The 19,021-nt window shown below is 39.3% G+C and overlaps 1 protein-coding gene across 6 annotated transcripts in view; it reads right to left on the minus strand.

Annotated features, from left to right (window-relative positions):
* szt2 (SZT2 subunit of KICSTOR complex) overlaps window positions 1–19,021 on the minus strand; it is a 140,669-nt gene that overhangs the window by 67,118 nt on the left and 54,530 nt on the right. For 5 of the 6 annotated variants that reach the window (XM_086224165.1, XM_086224166.1, XM_086224163.1 and 2 more), the window contains exons 35-46: window positions 16,306–16,375; window positions 15,377–15,562; window positions 13,826–14,056; window positions 13,156–13,399; window positions 12,285–12,359; window positions 10,888–11,026; window positions 10,516–10,648; window positions 9,414–9,534; window positions 9,078–9,230; window positions 5,778–5,880; window positions 3,873–3,987; window positions 1,957–2,044 (exon numbers count right to left, since the gene is read on the minus strand). In XM_086224165.1, the coding sequence (XP_086080291.1) occupies window positions 1,957–2,044; window positions 3,873–3,987; window positions 5,778–5,880; window positions 9,078–9,230; window positions 9,414–9,534; window positions 10,516–10,648; window positions 10,888–11,026; window positions 12,285–12,359; window positions 13,156–13,399; window positions 13,826–14,056; window positions 15,377–15,562; window positions 16,306–16,375 (1,658 nt within the window). The remainder of the gene's footprint in view (window positions 1–1,956; window positions 2,045–3,872; window positions 3,988–5,777; window positions 5,881–9,077; window positions 9,231–9,413; window positions 9,535–10,515; window positions 10,649–10,887; window positions 11,027–12,284; window positions 12,360–13,155; window positions 13,400–13,825; window positions 14,057–15,376; window positions 15,563–16,305; window positions 16,376–19,021) is intronic. The other variant, XM_086224164.1, reaches the window with a different exon arrangement.

The following is a 19,021-nucleotide window of genomic DNA, read 5'->3' on the forward strand; positions in this document are numbered from 1 at the left end:
TTTTTTTCTCATTTCTTTTTTGAATTTCTTTGGGTCGTGGCATGATGCTTTTGTTCTTGAGAGTTTGTAGCCTACTTCAACAGATTCTATTTAAGTGATTTCTTGATTCAACAAAGGTGGTGGCAATCAGGTTTGGGTGTGGCCTGTGAAACTGAACTCAGCTTTCCCAAAACTGTTGTTAGTCACAGCTACTTTGTGATTTAACAGGGGGGGCAATTACTTTTTCACATAGGGTCAGATAGGTTTGTATTTTCTTTTTCCCCTTGGTAAATAAAATCATCATTTAGAAACTGCATTTTATATATCCTTGGGTTGTCTCTGTGTGATGTTAAAATTGGTTTGATGAACTGAAACCTTTGGGAGCGATAAATATGCAAAAAACACAGAAATCAGGAAGGGGGCAAACACTTTTTCACGGCACTGCATATTTAATTTTGACGGTTTCATTTAAAGTCAGTCCTCGTCCACCATGACAAAGACATCTGCAGTGTGGCAGCATTTCATGAAAATAGATAATGGAAAAAAAGTTGAATGCAAAGTTTGCCAACAACAGTTTTCATGTCACAGCTCCACTACAAACACGGCCTATCACCTAAAAACGGTAAGCTAACGTGTCCACCTTAGGTTGCCCCGTCAGTTTTGAGTATAGAACATATCAGAATTGACATTTCAGTGTTTTAGTCTAATAATTGTTTTGTTTTAATTGTAAAAATGTTTTTTTCATATATAAAATTTGTCGATTTTTAGTCGAAATTTGAGGGCTTCAGTTGACCAAGAATTTTTTTGGTTGATTGCAGTATATACAGTATATATAGTATAGTATACACAGTATATAATATGTATTTTGTGTGTGTGTGTGAGAGAGACACTGTGATCGGTTACATTGTATTACACTCAAAAAACACCTGATTAAATTTGACACCAACACAGCCCTTTGCGCCTTGCACTGAACAGAATTTTCAGATTATTTGCCATAAAACTGATCTGAATTCATTGGACATGCCCAAAGACTTTTGCAATGTGCACTTTGGAACATGCATTTTACATCACTTAAAATGGGCCCCAAGTGCGCAGAGGATTTTCACACTGAAATTTAAATACAATGTGCCACTCCTAACCCTACCCTGGAAGACACATTTTCACTTAGGATGTCAAATAATCCCACGAAAAATGGCCGCTGAATGGAGCCCCTTTCAAGCAGACACAATGGCACAGCAATAATTGGGCCTCTTTCATGAAATGCTCTCATGTACACATTTGCACGAAGCAAAGTAATAGCTGCCAGACTAGGTGACTGCCAGTTTCTAAGAGTCACATGTCAAGAGCAAGGAATTCCTAAACGCCATCAGCCATTGCCTCCTGTCTGTAAGACAATTTGAGGGCTAATTTTTTTAAATCAATTAGTGTGTAAGAAGAAGTTTGTGTTTAAGAATTTGTCATAAATAAGGAATAAACCTTACCAGCAGATCAGCATCATACAACAGCTCATTACACCATTGAGTGCAAAAGCACTGCTTCAGGCCTTTATATGTGCTGAATGTTATTCAACCCCCAAAATACCTCATGCCATAACCGGACAAGACACACTACTAGCCAGCTGAGGTAAGATTTATTGAGAGCATTTTTAGCGGTAAGCTTAATATGCCTCTTCTTTTGTTCGCCTCTACAACCTTTGAGAGGCAGGACTGAGCAATGTTTGTACACAAGTTATCCTCTGTGAAATGTTGATTTGACATCATCATCTTCATGATACTATATTTCATCTATCCTCCTGTTGACTCCCCAATTTCTGCATAAATTCTTATAAACAATGTCTACAGCAATGCCAGCAGCTGCCATGCTGCACTTTCAAGCCAGGATTTATCATGACCATACTTTTAGCATTCAATTTCTGATTATTTTTTCAAACAATTAAACATTTTAAATGATTATACTTTTATATTTCCCAGCTCTTACCAGCATTTCCTACTCCATGCACCAGTAATAGGATGTGTTTATCAACTTGTCCAACTGGCCGGGGGCCCTCCAGAGAAGACCTGGAACACTGATAGGAAGACAGGAGTATAACATCTTTTTTTACAACCTATTTAGAAACAAACAGAATAAGGAGGATTCAGTTTTTGAAATTAGCATTTACAATCTGTATCTCTACTGAAACAGGATCAATAGGAAATAAAATAGAGGATATATTTATTTTGGTGCTTTCTCTACATGCTTTCAAAACAGTCTAATCCTGCTGCAAAAAAACAGAGTAGGATGCAGGTAAAAATGCTATGGTCTCCTGCCTTATCGACTACAGACTGTAACTGGTAAACCATAGTTTAATCCCCATATCAGATAAGCTGGAGAGAAGCACAGGGGCTCCAATTTAAGTCATCAGATTAAAATCCCTGGAATCCTCCATGCCCTTTGGCTATACACAACTTTTGAAAGTTGCTCTATGCACTAAAGATGATCAACTTTTTTAAGGCTAAATTTCTAACTCAATTAATACGTGAATGCAATATTCAACAGTTTGCCAGTCAATTTTCAAGTCCTGAGAGGAAAAGTCCATGTCCAATGGAGGCACTGGTCAAGTGTCAACTCTATTTTATAATTAGGGTTCAAAATATATTAATGAGGATCATGGCTTACTGCAGGGGTGTCAAACTGATCCAGTAAAGGGCCGGTGTGGCTGCAGGTTTTCATTCCAACCAAGCAAAAGCAACACCTGATCCAACAAATGAGCTGTGTGGACACAGCTTGATTGATTTAAGTAGATTCAGGTGTTGCTTTTCCTCGGTTGGAATGAAAACCTGCAGCCACACCGGCCCTTTACTGGATCAGTTTGACACCTGTGGCTTACTGAATATTGCCAATGATTTAATAACCATTTGTGCATTTATCAGGAATCTTGATGCATTATTGTAACTTGCGAAATGTCTACTAAAGATTTTTAAACTTTCTGCTTTGACTTTTTGCTCCCGTCATTCAAATTATTTTGTTGTATACATCTTATCCTGGTGTGGCTTCAGCCAAGTGACAAAACAGAAACAGAAACAAACTGATGTCAATGAGAGCGTTTCCTCCTCTAATCAGTAAAAAGACTGGTACTTGTAAAGTAATTTTACATGTTCTAATGAGCAGTTTACAGCAGTTCATGCCACATAGTGCCACACAGTTAAAAGCAATATTGATTAGTGAAACTAGTTACTAACTAACTAACTAATTAGTGAATTCTGATAAAAATGACTGGGGACATCCTGCATGATGGCCAAGTTTTGGTCATGCCCCAATGATTGATCGAAAAGTGGAATTTTCAATGCGCAGTTATCAATTCAAGCAACCAGTTACTCCTACTTTCAACTGAATGAATTGACTTGCTCAGCTCTGTGAAGCCTAAAACCCACCCATTGCTACTTGTGGCTTTGATTTTGTCTGATTGTGCAGCTTCTATCTGTCAATTGTGAACTAGGGTATGACTACTCGTGGCTACATTTCAAAATGTTTTTCTCTATTTCATTCATGTGGAAGTGACGTCTGTATGTCAAAGACGACTGTCATGTTCATTCTTGTCACCTTATGAGAGAAGAACTGTTCAATTTCCATCACGTTTTCAAAGTCTCCTCAGCTTTTTTTCCTTTAAGTCTCAAGTGAAGTCTTAAATCATCAAACAAATGCATGTCTCAGACCAGGGGATTCCAAGTCAAGTGACAGGTCCTAATTTTTGCAACCTGATTTGAGACCAAGCAAATTTTCAAACACAATTCTGCTATTGAATTCTGATTATGGTTTTATCAGTGGTTTGGATTTTTGCTCGCATGCCAATACTAACTATTGAAATGCTCCTTTTTTTCATTCAAAGAGTGTTAACACTGTATTAGTTCCTTTACCAGGTGGTCCTCAGAAAACAAGGGCTCTTGACTTCTTGCAAGCCCAATGGAGCGAGTCACCTGGAGGTTGCCCTCCCCATCTGACTGTTTCCCTGTCAGTGAAGTTTCACAAAGTCTGGAAGAAACACAAAAAATAAAGATTAGTTTGTAACTGAACTGTAGTAAACTCAAGTATATTACCGCACCACATTTACAGCATATCTTTGCATTTGAGAACTCATTAAACTGATGATGAGATTAATAATTAAAGATATTACAGCAACACTTAATGCAGCTTCACTTGGCCAGATGTACCATTTGAAATTTGTAGGTCTGCTCAGTTCACTGCCCCTTCAGAAAAAACAGTGAAATGGAAAAAACCTGCATGTAGCCCCGGCTCCCACAGACCAAAATCATGCATGTAATTTTATAAACTGCTTTAGGTGCGAATATTTCCCAGCCCTTTGAGGGAGATACTGAATATCAATGGCCTTTTGCTCACTGTCTCCATGGATTGGCACAATCTCCCCATGTCATGGATGGATGTTCAGTTCTATTCCCATGTCCTGAATTCACTTTGGCAGGGTATAGTCAAGGATCTCACAATATAATACATATGACAATTCAAGGTCACAATAAGATTTTAAGGCTCCAGGCCCCCCACGACTCTTAACAGGATAAGGGGAAGAAAATGGATGGATGGATAGAATAAGATTTCATCACTATACGTTGCATTGCAATGCATTATGATTGAGATTGTTATATTTGATGATGTGATTGTGTTGACTCCCCTTGATTATGGGGGAAATTACTTAAATCTATTCGATCTAATTAGCAATCGCTAACTGGCTAGCACATGTTTAGTTAGATGCAAAACATCTTAGAGCAGGGGTACCCAAAGTCGCTCTCTTGGATAGTTAAGAATCAAACTAAATGGTGGGCTGTGAGTCAAAAGCAATGCATATGGTGTTGTTAAAATCCCTTTTGTCAATTTACCACTGTCTGCATCTTAATTTTTTTCCTTTCTTAACTCACCAGATTATTAAATTGGAGAAAAAAATAAATAAATAAGGATTCTTGGCCTTACTTATTTATTTATTATACTGCGCAAGCCAAATTGGACCTTAATGTAGGCCAAATTCGGCCACTTACATTTTATACTTGACTACATATCCCACCAACCAGGGTGACATGGAAAACTCAGGGTTAACTGTTAAATTAGGCTTCATCAATGACTTCCTAGTGTCACTGGAAATATGGCAAAAGCCAGCATCATGCATAACATAAGGTTAGCTGAAAAAATTTGCCTTGAATGTTTCTGCTACTTTCTTCGTATTATCAATATTGAATTAAGAGTTTTGATGTTGTGAACTCATTTTCGAAGCAAGTAAGCAGCTTTGAGACTACCTAGAATCTGAAACCCCTGAGCCATGCCGCTCAGGGGTGGAGTGGCCGTCTAGCAACCAAAGGGCTGCTGGTTCGATCCTCAACCCCGGTGACCATGTCCAAGTGTCCTTGAGCAAGATACTGAACCCATAATTGCTCCTGATGAGTAGGTTGGTGCCTTGCATGGCAGCCTCCACCATCAGTGTGTGAGTGTGTGTGTGAATGGGTGAATGAGATGACACTGTAAAGCGCTTTGAGTACCGCTAAGGTAGAAAAGCGCGATATAAAATTGAGTCCATTTACCATTTAAAATCTAATACTGAAGCTCCACTGTTTGAAATTATGTTGAATTGCAATGCCATGTTTAACATCAGTTCAATTTCCACAGAGTTTGATTTTCTTTTTACTAGTCTTAAAATCTGTAGGTGTTTTTTTTTACTCCAGCAGGCTAATGGAAAAATCTCCCCAAAATGTACAGATGTTATCTTCCTTCAGTCCATCAAATTGGGAAGAAAAGTTTGAATGATGAGAAAATCTAACCTGAGGTAGTAAACTGATTTAGTTGTCCGCTCTTGGTAGACAAACATGTTCTTCCTGTTGACCACACAGAAAGAGTTCAACACTGAGCGCAGCGCCTGGATTGCTAAGGAGACAAAAAAACATGTTGGTTTAGCAAGCCTGCAGAGTAAATACATGTATGCTGATCTTAGAAGGATCAACTCTATTTATTAAAACAAAACAAAACAAAACAAAACAAAACATCTATGTCTGAAAGGCAACAGAATTAAGATGGGATTACATAAAAAAAAAAAGACAGCTGCTTGAAAGCAAGGTCTGTATTGTGCACATAATAACAGAATAAGATCTACAAAGCTCATTATAATTACACATTTTACTGCAGAGGGCAACCAAAATCCTGAACACTCTTCACTTCACAGTCCCACAGGTGAAGTTGGGTCTTTAAGTGTCTTGTACAAGGAAAGTCATGACTTGGGTCATTCACATTTCCAGGAATGGGCAGGCATAAACCAACATGCAATTTAATCACATGAACTAATGACCCAAGCCACACATATTTCTTATGTATTGTTCTCTGTAATGTATAGACCAAGCTCAGAGATGGACTTCCTAAATTGTCAAATTCTACATAACACCCACTGTGAATTTAAGTGTAATTCGATTTCCTGTCTCCTCATTTTCAAAATTGATAAATTATTCAATTTGAATATACTCCATAATGGTGAAAACCAGGTTTAGATATATAGAGGTCACATGATAGTCTGGAAAGTCTGTGTTCGTGTGTATCATGCAGATGCAATCTACAGGCATGCTCTTCCTTTGTCCAAAACCACTTGAAACCATATACCACTCAGCTCTTAGATTTATTGCATCCTTTACATCCAACCTCCCCTACATCTCCAAGATCCTTGAGAAGGTTGTCCTGGAGCAGTTACATGAACATCTGCACAGCAACGAGCTCTTTGAAGCCTTCCAGTCTGGATTCAGGGAACACCATAGCACTGAAACAGCACTGGTCAGAGTCTCTAATGATCTTCTTATAGCTTCAGACAGAGGTCTTGTCTCTGTGCTTGTCCTTTTGGACCTCAGTGCTGCATTTGACACCATTGACCCCAGCATCCTGCTACAGAGACTTAGACCATGAAAATGGGATTAAAGGACCTGCCCTAAAATGGTTTAAGTCCTACTTATCTGACAGGTTTCAGTTTGTTAATGTTAATAATGACCATTCGGAGTATAGCAGAGTTACATATGGTGTACCACAGGGTTCAGTTTTAGGACCGATTCTCTTCACTCTTTACATGCTCCCATTAGGTGACATAATCCGGAAGCACTCGATCAACTTTCACTGTTATGCAGATGACACACAACTTTACTTGTCGATGGAGCCACACGACACAAGCCAGCTTACTAATCTGCAAGACTGCCTGAAAGACATTAAATCCTGGATGTCTTCTAACTTCTTACTACTAAATTCAGATAAAACTGAGGTCATCGTGTTTGGACCTTAACACCTCAGGGACACGCTCTCTAATCGGATCACTACTCTAGATGGCATCACCTTGACCCCGAGTACAACTGCAAGGAACCTTGGAGTCATTTTTGACCATGACCTTTCCTTCAGCTCCCACATAAAGCATGTGACTAGGACCGCCTTCTTCCATCTGCGAAGTATCGCTAAGATTAGGAAAATCCTTTCCCAGAGTGATGCTGAGAAACTGGTGCGTGTATTTATCACTTCTAGGCTGGACTACTACAACTCTCTCCTGTCAGGATGTCCTAAAAACTCTCGAAAGAGTCTCCAGCTGGTCCAGAACGCTGCAGCGAGGGTTTTGACAGGAGTTAAGAAGAGAGAACACATCTCTCCCACTTTAGCTTCTCTCCACTGGCTTCCTGTAGGATCTAGAATCGACTTCAGAATCCTTCTGCTAACTTATAAGGCTCTCAATGATAAAGCTCCATCCTATTTGAAAGAGCTCATTAGTCCCTACTGTCCCAACAGAGCACTCCGCTCCCAGAATGCAGGTCTTTTAGTGATTCCCAGTATGTCTAAAAACAGACTGGGAGGTAGAGCCTTTAGTTACCGGGCTCCTTTACTGTGGAACCAGCTCTCTCCATGGGTCAGAGAGGCAGACACTCTAACTACATTTAAGTCCAGGCTTGAGACTTTCCTCTATGACAGAGCCTTCGGTTAGGACTGGTTCAGGTAGCTCTGAACCATTGATAGCTATGCTGCTATAGGCTTAGACTGCTGGGGGACACATCAGGTTACATGGAGCCCTCTCCTCTCCTCTCCTCTCCTCTCTCCCCCTCTCTCCTCCTCTCCTCCCCGCACATTTCTGTCATTACCATTACTTGTTCCACTTTGTAGTTTGGCCTTGGTGTCTCGCAGTCTCTGTGTTTCCACAGATCCACCAGAGCCCCAACCGCCGCCTGCATCGCCCCCCCCCCCCCCCTTTTATTCCCTACTATTACACCGGCCCACGCTCCCCTTCCATGAACCAGTCTGCCATCCAGTCCCCCATCAAGCTGGCTTGCTCTCCCTGCCTCCCCTACCAGAAGCTTCCCTCTTCAGCTGTTATTAACATTTCCATGTTTCCAACATTTTGTATTGTAAACTGTTTTCTTGTCTGTAACAACATCTACTGCACGTCTGTCCGTCCTGGGTGAGGGATCCCTCCTCTGTTGCTCACCCTGAGGTTTCTCAGATTTTTCCCTGTTAAAAGGGTTTTCTATGGAGTTTTTCCTCAGTCGATGTGAGGGTCTGAGGGCAGAGGATGTTGTTCTGATGCCATGTAAAGCCCTTTGAGACAAACTGTTTGTGGAAATGGGCTCTACAAATAAAATTGCCTTGCCTTGCCTTGCCTTTCCTCTCTAATAGAAAGACGCAATTTACAGTGGCATCTGTTTTTATACAAAGCTATTATTAGTTATCTTCAATCTTGTATCTACACTTGATTGAATTCTTACCACACTCATCCCTGTGGCTGGTTTGCAAATGAAGTCCTCAGAGTTTTTTTTGAACATTGGAAGACCACTTTTATTTTTTCTGCCCCCAACTACATGGAACAACCTCCATTACACCCTAAAACTTATTACATTGGTTTTCTTTTGTCAGTTTTGATCTTTATCAGCAATAATCTAATCACAATTTGCAATTGTTTCAAACATAATTTACAGTCAAATGTAAATCCTGTTGTTCTCGATATAAGTGCAAATTTGCTCTTAAAATCATTTGCCACAGTATACATATGTCTGTGACCTTCAAGGCTATATAAAGATTGAATAAATGAACAGTCCATGTGCCAGTCACTCACTCACCTCTGGACACCCCCATGTTGGGTCCCATCTTAAGGCGAGGGTGGATGTGGATGATTGTGCTCCACACCACATCACAGGCAAAGTGACCAGGAATGAACTGCATAGTGGCTGCCAGATAATCTCTGGCCTGGAAACTCTCCTCGGTATTGTAATCTGTAGTCCAGACAAAAAAAACACAAGGGTGGATCCAAATATGTAAAGCCCCTAAGCAAAGAATATCTATGATGAAGGCAGACAACTAATATCTTAAAATCTGGATGAGCTGAAAATAACATTAGGTTAATATTGTTTGTAACTGAATTAACTGGCGTGCCCTGGATATCTTCTGAGACTTACCATCAGAGGCATTGAGCTTTTGTCTGTACAAGGACTCATTCTTCCAGATGTCTTCTTCACTCTCAGCCACCAACAGAGAGTTACACACATGCCTGTCATGTAGGTCCTGCAACAGCATGCGCTACAAAGTACAAACACACAATGAGCAACTGCCAAGAGAAGCATTCAAAGACTGATGTGATATAGAAAGACGAAAAAGTCAAACATTATCCCTCTCTTTAAAGGCCTTTCTAAGAGCAGGCTTTTGATGTTAACAGTCGCTATAAATGCTCTGATGAGTTGCATTGGATACATGTGGTCATAATAATGAAAAAAAAATCAATATTCAAAAAATAAGTGAAATTACCATGAGCACAGTTATGTTATCCGTCAAATATTTCAAATATTTTGATTCCAGTGTCCAGGCTATAATCTATACTGCATGTTGAAATGCATTTTGGTCTTCAAGAAATGCTTCCACTGATGACTTATCAGAGGAAAGCTAAAAATGGACAATATAAAGGTTACAAATTATACCAAAAAAGTAATGTTAAGTTGTGGGATAGAGTATCTGGCAAGATATCTTGTTGGATGACATCATGACAGACTACTGTCTCTGCTTGAGTTACAGTTGTCCTTTTTCACTCTTTTACTCTAGCATATAGATGCCATCCCTGCACACGATAAAGAAGGTGGTTTGCAGGTCAGGTTAGGCTGGTTGATTAATGTAAATTTCAGCAGGTTGGGAAGGATTTCCTCTTATAACCTGTTGTGTTGGTGCATGTATTTAGACTAAACTCACTCGTGCATCCCTAATCACAAGTATGAACTTACTGTACGTTCATACATTTCTTCATATACATTTTAATCTCTTTCTCATTTTATTACATGGAGCACCGTGGCAGCAAGGATGTCAAACCTTAGCTGACAGTGGGAATGTGTTGGTAATCCTGGCACTTTGTAAATAATTTCCTGTCTACAATATGAGCGTGAGTGGGCAAATCTGTTGTAAAGTGCATTGAGTTGTCAGCAGCCAAGAGCTACATACAGTAAATACAATCCATTTGCAATTTACAAGTTAAAGCATTTACAGTTGTTTTGTTTGTTCTGAAGAGCAGGCTACCTGGTTGACAATTCGACAAAGTTCCCCAATCTTTCTGACCACCATCTGATGCAGTTGTAAATATTCCTGTTGCTCCCGTTTTTCCTCCTTTTGCAACTCCTCAGCATTAAATTCTTTTGCTTCTGAGAAACTCCTGTGAAAATGTGAAAAATTCTTATAAATACACACAATCCAGTTGTAATGTCCAAATGTAAAACATGACATGATGTCACTATTCAAACACAATTTGAATTGAAATTAATGATGATGTCTTGTGGTTTGCATAACAACTGCAACACAGACAATGCATGAGAGAAATAAGCACTACAATCAATCTGTGTTTACAATAGGTATGTGTTAGGTCTCAGCTGGGCTGTCTCAGGTAGTTCTGACCTAGAATGGGAGTAGACCTTCACTCTGTCTTGGTGAATCTTCACAATCAACCAGAAGTCTGGCATCAGTGGTGACTGACACTCCTGCTCATCCAGGGTGGGACTCTCACACTCTGAGTCACTGCTGCCACCATCATAGCCTTCAGCCACACCGGGGGGGGGGGGGGGGGGGGGGGGGGGACAACAACAACACAGCAAAAATTGTTTAAAAAAATGCATCTTTATCCCATTACCTTCAAAGTTAGAACCATCCAGTTCTTAAATTTAAACTTGGTAATGGTTCATGAACTAACACTACATCATCAAGTATTTGATCATCAAGCAGTACAAGCATTTACTTCTACGGGTACAAATGAACAACTTACTGAAGAAGGATTTGGTGTACTCAAATAACTTCAATTTCCATTTTACCATGACAGAGTTTTCCAGGTTTTTGTAGATATACTACTAATTGGTCACTCTGCATGAATATTTTACCATAACAATAGAAACATATTTATCAAAATTTCTAATTGGAATCAATTAAGCTTTGTCTGAAGCATATTTCAACATACACTGCAACTTATATCACTCAGGTAGTAAAGGGAAGTGCCATCATAATGACATTTTATATTGAAGAAAAATGAAAGAACAAGAAACTGTTGCTATGCTTTCTTATAATCAAATACATCTTCCTGTTAATTGACTTTAATTTTTTTTTTGTAATTTTCCTTTATCACCAAGTATAACATCACTGCAAATGTTGCGGCACGGAAGTAATCATGTCCACAAGAGAGCTTGAGGAGAAAGACATAACATGATTTATAATCAACGAAAGAGCAGCAAAGGGAAATGATTATGCTTATTGATATGTTATTACTATCAATAGCAGTAGCAACAACAGCCTGCAGCACACCGCTTTAGAACAACTGCGATAAATGCCCTCCCAAAACTCCAACAGAAAATGGATGATCTAACATCAGAGTTCAATGATAATAGTGAGGTTTCAACTCCTTTTCTCTGGGATACTTTGAAGACAGTTTTAAGGACGAAGGAAAGTAATAGTGATATCTTAATTCAAGAAATGAAGAGATTATGAAACTAGCAAGAAAGAAAATAAAGTTTTATTTGTGGAAGAATAAGTTAGTAGTTTGGCTACACTGGCAATCGAGAGAAATCCAATGTTTATGAAATAGACACTGTGAGAGGAGATATAAACTTAAATATTTTACATTTATCTTAGCGGAGGTATGCACTGACCTACTGCTCCACTATCAGCATGGTTACAATGAACCTACCAGCCTGATTTTCCCAAAACTTGCAGGAGGGTTATGGCACAGGCCAAAGAACAACCATTTACATCAATCCATCAAATTTCCTTTACACTGGCCTTGGAGGAGAGGTGGGCTCCACACATACCCTGCATGTCTGAATCCAAACTGCCTTGGCTGGAAACAACACTCTGGACTCGGCTTGGTCTAAGTTTGCCACAACCTGAGAAAAGACGATTCAACAGTTCTGTCAAGAAATTTAATATCAGCAGGATCACTAACAACTCAAAGCCTCAAGCTAAGTGGAGCTCTAAAAATATACAGACATCAGCCAGCCTTGGTTTGGCCTGTCCTGAGAAAACTATATATCACTGTTAAAACAGGGTTTGGAGAGAGCAGGAAAATCTATCAGTGCTGGGAATAATCAATGCAAATATATTAAAAAAAAACCAAAACCTATCTACTTGTCCAAGTTAGTAATGATATGCAGTTAGATACTCGTTTGGAAAAGCATGTTGTTGCCTGAAAAACAGCAACTTGAAAGCTCATCCAGAAAAATACACTTCATCCCAGGGGCCTGAATGAGGACTTTAACATAAGATTTTCTTACAAGTAGCAAATACCGGACATTCGATATGAGTTCTGTGTTCCTGATTCCTGCAGTGTTGCTGATGATGGGACATGCATATCATCCTCTGAGGTTCCAGAGTTCCTTGGGTTTTGAAGCTGTTCTTTAATGCAGTGGCAATGGTATCAAAATGGATATTGATTCTACTTAAAGGCTAGTTATGAACACGCACACACCTGATTCAAAGTATTATGACTGTAGTTGGTGCAGGTAGTTGTTGCCAGATAATGATGTTGGATAGGAATCATAATCCATCAGCGTGCTAATAGAAGCTACGCTATTCATTGAAGCTTTAGTATTCCAGGATATTACAGTACAGAGGTTCAATACAAATTTGATGTCAGATTTAGAATTAAGATGAAAAGGTATGCAGGGTGTGTGACAAACTCACTATGAGTGACAGACTGCATGGACTCAGCCAAGCTGACACTAGATGGGGTCTTGGGGGGTGATGCGGGCTCAGCGCAACGTTCACTCTGGAGCTGGGGGACACTGGACTGAGCTTTATCCCCCACCATGCAAAATGAACTCAAAGAGCCAGTGTCCTCTGTGTCAAGCTTCATGGCTCTGGTTGCCTCACTGAGATCTGCAGTCTGGTCACCAGCAATGTCGAGCTTCTTTTCCTCTCCCTGCAACTGAAAACATTTCAAGTAAAATAGGTATTTAATACATGAATATGTTTTTTTCTGTTACTTATACTTCACAAATAAAACATTTATCAATGAAAACACAGTTAAGCCTCTAAGTAAAATCCAAATACTCCGATGTAATGTCAATTTAGATACAGTATGGTACCAAAGACTTGCAAACAAGACCAGGTAAGGATCCAGTATATGTTCGCTTTAAGTTCAATGGGTATCATTCATGATGTCCTTACACACCAATTTGTTCTTATAAACTGCAAAACTTTTTTAGACTGCAATTATAATGGAATCACTTTTGAAATAGCACTGAAAAACTTGCAAAACTGAAAGAGGCATGAAGTGTGTTCCAACTGTTATTCTCCACATCACTGCAAGGTTGATGCAATATTAATACATCATTATAATGGGATACCTGACCTCATTGTCTGCCTCTGTAGTCTGAGCTTCTGCTTCAGTCTCAAGCAGGGGGAGGTCCATCTGTGTTGCTGCACTGCAAGAGATTGTACGCTGCAGGAGTTCAGCAGTGCTCTCAGACAGCCTCTTGTTAGCGTGGATCCTCTGAGGGTGCAGCCTGCTTAACGATAGGTAGTAGAAGTTTTCCTGTTCACAATTCAACACGTAGCCAGAGAATGCCATCCGGCGGAACTCCTGTAAGATCAGACATGCATGATTGCTACATTACAGAAAAGAAGACATTCCACACAAAGAAAAGATATGTACTTTTTTATAAGTAGAAACAGTTAATAAAAAGATGACAGACCAAAAGATAGACCACAAGACAACTGCAAATGTGTGAATGACTTTCCACAACTACTGTGCAGTAGGACATGTGATGACACCCGAGCCAGCCTATTTGTGATGAAAGCAAATCAGATGCAAAATTTACAAGGGCACAAAAATCAAGTAAAATCAAATTAAATTGATGTGGAAAATGAGAAAAGGAATTGCATGTCAAACAAAGACCATGAAGATTAAACTTTTCTCCTATTCATGATTAACAAAAATTTACCGTATTGTATGGCCTGCCACTGTCTGCGAATTCCCATAGACTAAGACTATTTTGAGTCTTTCCTTATCTTTTTGTCATTTGTATTCACCAAAGTTTCTAAAAGTGATGTTTTAAGTCTTCCAGAAGTTCCTCACAAAATTAGGTAATTCATTTTCACTTACAGTTATGTAAGGCTACACAACATTTTAATACTAGAAATCTGATGCCACAAACTTACACTGTGGTGACAAGTATTCCTTGTAGATGGCGTGCCTTTGTCACCAAATCAAGCCTTTCCCAATATAACAATTCGACAAACACCAGATTTCTTTTAAGTCCTCTTTCACAAATTGTGTCAGATAATATTGTATAGTTTGGCTACCAAATTAAGTACTTTTTTGAGGGTTGGGGTTGTGTTTGTGAAACGCAACTTGAAACACAGCCTCAAATTAAATATATCAGCTATAAGGATTCCTAATGAGGAAGATCACTTCAAATAGCCGGTCTTGGCTTATGGAGAGCCAACTTTGTGGATCAGAAAATGAAAAAGCTTGAAGAACCTGTGTTTTTATTTATGTGGGTGAATTATTTCTGTCTTCTATAAAAAGTGAATATAAACAGAAAGAAGGGAATCTTGTAATTCACTTCATGGTGGGTTAAAATCACGACTGACTTGTAGACCCCATCCATAGAACTGCAGAACCACACAGACAGTAGTTTGATGAGGACAGAAGACCTGAAAATAGTGTGCTGGACTAACATGTGCTGCATGATGAATCATTACACCTTCATTGAACTATCACTAGCTTTTATCTGAAAGCGCGTGTATGTTGTGTATATTTTGAAAAGCATGTAATGAAAAGACGGTCAGAATAGTCAGTAAACCTAAACATCCTTTGCCTCAACTAATTTTTTTTGCCTCATCTCATGTTTTGATAATGTCGTAATTCCTTGAGCCCTATGTATGCGTAAGTCCTTGCCTCTTTGAATTTTTCAAGGGACTGCTCTGGCCTGAGGACAAACTGAAGTGGAACATCTTCACAGAGACAGTTTAGTCGACCACTGGATCGCAAAACATGGTCTGCAACTTTATGCAGTGTGGCTAAGCTGATGACCCGGGAGTGACGAAGGGCAGAAACAATCTCATCTTCCAGCAGCCAGCGAATCTAACAGAGAGAACAAAACAAGATCATTCCTTCAGTATAAACTACAGTAAGTGGAAATGAGTTAGGATGAATGTTAGGATACCAATGAATATATCTCTTCTGATATCAAGTAACTTTGGTCTAAAGCTAGCTAGCCACTTCTAGATTTGTTACAGTGTTATTACAACACACTTTTGAGACATCACTTTGCCGTTCTTAGTGTCCTAACTACAGTCAGGCTGAGCGTGTCAAGTTTGTCCTGAGATCAGTACAATCAAACATTTTGACTGAGGAGCTAGAATATAGAGTTTTCAAAGTGGAGGAGTCTTTCCTGTGGGGAGTATGAATGATGAAAGCTGGTTCCATTATATTACATGGCACCAGATGGTCCTTTTGCACAATATAATCAAAATAGGTATGTTTCCAGCAGTAGAGATATCTATAACAAAATATGCAGAATTCACTACACACTAAAATGTCAAGAATTTTAGGTGAATCAATTATACATTTCTTCATTTTTCAGCTCCAAAAAAAGGTTTTTGTGGGGTTTGTTACTCTTTAAGCTAGGGATGGTAAAAATGTTGTTTTTTTAGCATTAAAAAAAGCTTTGAAGAATAAAGTACATTCGATATCAGGTATGTTGACTATAAAGTCCACTAAGAACAGTGTGAAGACTAGCTTAAAATATATCGTATATTTGGGAAGCAGCAATTACTCTATACATGAGTTTATAGTACGGAATTAGGACTGATCCAAAGACTCACCTCATCCATTGTGGCAAGAATAGCTAACTTGTGAGGAACTGGTAGCTTGGACAAGGGTTCACCACAGATCCTGATGGAAGACAAACCAGCAAATATCACTCAGGAAGTTGATTAAAAGAATGGCTTGCTGAAATGATCAGATATCAAATTTGACTATAGACGATTCAGCACCAATCTCAATGCAGTTCTTTAAAGTTAGATTTAAGTGGATTTACAGCTCCTACAGATTTCTGAGAAAACTAACAATTTTTGATAGTAATAATAACTCACGCTGTATACTGTTAAATTTATTTGCACACTCTATAGTTACAAATGAACACAAAACACAGTACACAACAAAATTAGAGAGGTAGCCTAACAAATGAAATAACTCTAAATTATATTAAGACAGGGTTCTGTCTTTTAAACAGTAAAATGAAGAATGTTTCACTCTTTATCACGAAAGATTGATATTCACATAGATTGAAATAATACATTCAATTCAGTGTAGGGCTGCAGCTAAAGACTCTTTTAGTAATCGAGTAATCTATCGGTTTTTCTGGCGATTAATCAAGTGAGCGGATAAGAAGTATTGCGCATTCTACAATTTTTTGATTATGTTACTTTTGCGTTATTTAAGAGCAATGGCACTATACAACAGAGAAAATAAGACAAGTCTCTTAAATGGACAAGTATGAACTGCTAATGTAAAAGTATTAAGTAAAGTAACTTTACTTGGACTGTACTGTTACTTTTACTTTCCTTTTTACTCAAGTACAAACAGGGTCCTGCAGAGGATTGGCTCACCAACATGCATCCTTTTTCTCCTCTTATGAGTTTCCCTGTCTGTATTTAGTAAGAAAAAAACCCCATAAGAGAGCCATTAAAGTACAACACAAGCAATAAGAATGTTGATTTTTCAGAAAAAGGGAATGATTACATGCAAGATTTTTAATTGTAATTAGGTGTTTTTACATTGTGGTATGAATGTTTTTACTTAAGAAAAGAATCTGAGTACTTTTTCCATCACAACAGGTCAGTGATCAGTGTTTCAGTGACTCTCTGTGGCTCAGTGACTAGTGTTTCATTTATGGCAGCCTGCCACATTAAAACATTGGTGCCATGACATTTTTTCTATTTTTGGAGATGCGCACCTTCCTCGGTCTAGAGGGTCACTCTTTATTTGCACACCTCTTGCGAGAGTTGTGTCTGTTGTTTCTACCAAAGCAATCAAACTCAGATGAATTTTTGCAGGTCTAGGGTTCCCTTCTACACACAACCCTCTGTCTTTCTGTCGAACTCTTGACAGCAGACTGTCTGTGAACAGACACTGCAGTGTTTTTAATCAGTCCGAGAGGACGACAGCATCCACCGTTGATTTGGGATCAGTCTGCCCCTCCTCTCCTCCCTCACCTGTTCACTCTGCTCTGAGAAAGTCAGACAGTTTCTGACAAAGAGACACATACTCTCCCATTTGATCTAAAGGCCTCCTGATATAGTCGTTTCATCTTATACCAGGTTGGTGTCGATGTCATTCACCATCGCTTTAGTTTTGACTGTTTTAATAAACTCTGTCATTCGCAAGTTTTCCCCACATGCAGCTTTCTGCTGTGAAAACTCATTCGCAGGTGAATTTATACATGGAAAACAAAAATAATCGCAAGTTAGGTTTTGAGGCGACTAAAACATTGTGTTGATGAAGAAAGTCAACAGATCAGACACGGATGGGGTAAGAGAAACACACTGACCTCCTGTGTGTGTGTACTGCATGAGCATGTATCGAGGAATTGCACTGACGCAGAGAGGAGGGACGCTGCAGAGATACTCTGGTCTTAAATAATTCAGCTGTTTAATACAGAATATCAGTGCCCACCCCTACGTGCAAAACAAAGTACAGATCAGATATAAACAATGCCTCGAGGGATTTTAGTAATCAAACTACTCGAGGAATCATTTCAGCCCTAATTCAGTGTATTGGTATTTATAACAAAAGCCATGTCAAACACAAAGTACCAAAATTTACCCATGGAATAAAATCTACTCGATCTTGAACACAACGTGACCTGTAAATAAAAAATATTCCTTCATAGAAAAGTGATCTCCCGCTTATTCTGTGTCTCTATGTGGTGCAGCTATTTCTTATGAGACGAATGTAAACATCACATCTAGAGCCTCTAAAATAAAAGGGGCCTGTAGATTTAAAACTAATATTAAAAACAATCTGACAAAAGGTGTAAAAGCAGAAAAGAAGGAAATTTGCAATGAACAGAGCTGTCGGTGGGAGGGGCAACATGGTTTGGAGGTAGAGTGGCCATCTAGCAAACAAAGGGGCTCTGTTTCTCACTTCCCCCAGTGACCATGTCGAAGTATCCTGGAGCAAGATACTGAGCCCTTAATTGCTCCTGATGGCCCAGCGATGGACCAGTGACCCATCCAGGGTGTACCCCACCTCTCACGAAATGTCAGCTGGAAGAGGCTCCAGCCCCCCGATCCTTAATGGATAAGCGGTATAGAAAATGCATGGATGGAGAAATGTTGGTGGCTGGTGACAGTTTGAGAGGACAGGACTGTGAAATTCTCTGCGCTCACGATTAGGGTGGGTTTATTTTTCTGGGGCAGTCAAACTCAAAGTCCTTGCTCACACCCAGCACAGGTACTGTGATAGTCTGTAGTGAGGGTAATCCTTTGGGAAGATGTTCTGGATAAGTTGCAACATACTTGGCTCAGTCATTCCAAG

This window comes from Aulostomus chinensis, chromosome 14, assembly GCF_037954235.1.
Source record: "Aulostomus chinensis isolate RoL2024-O1b breed Wild chromosome 14, RoL_Achi_v1.0, whole genome shotgun sequence".
Lineage (NCBI taxonomy): Eukaryota > Metazoa > Chordata > Actinopteri > Syngnathiformes > Aulostomidae > Aulostomus > Aulostomus chinensis.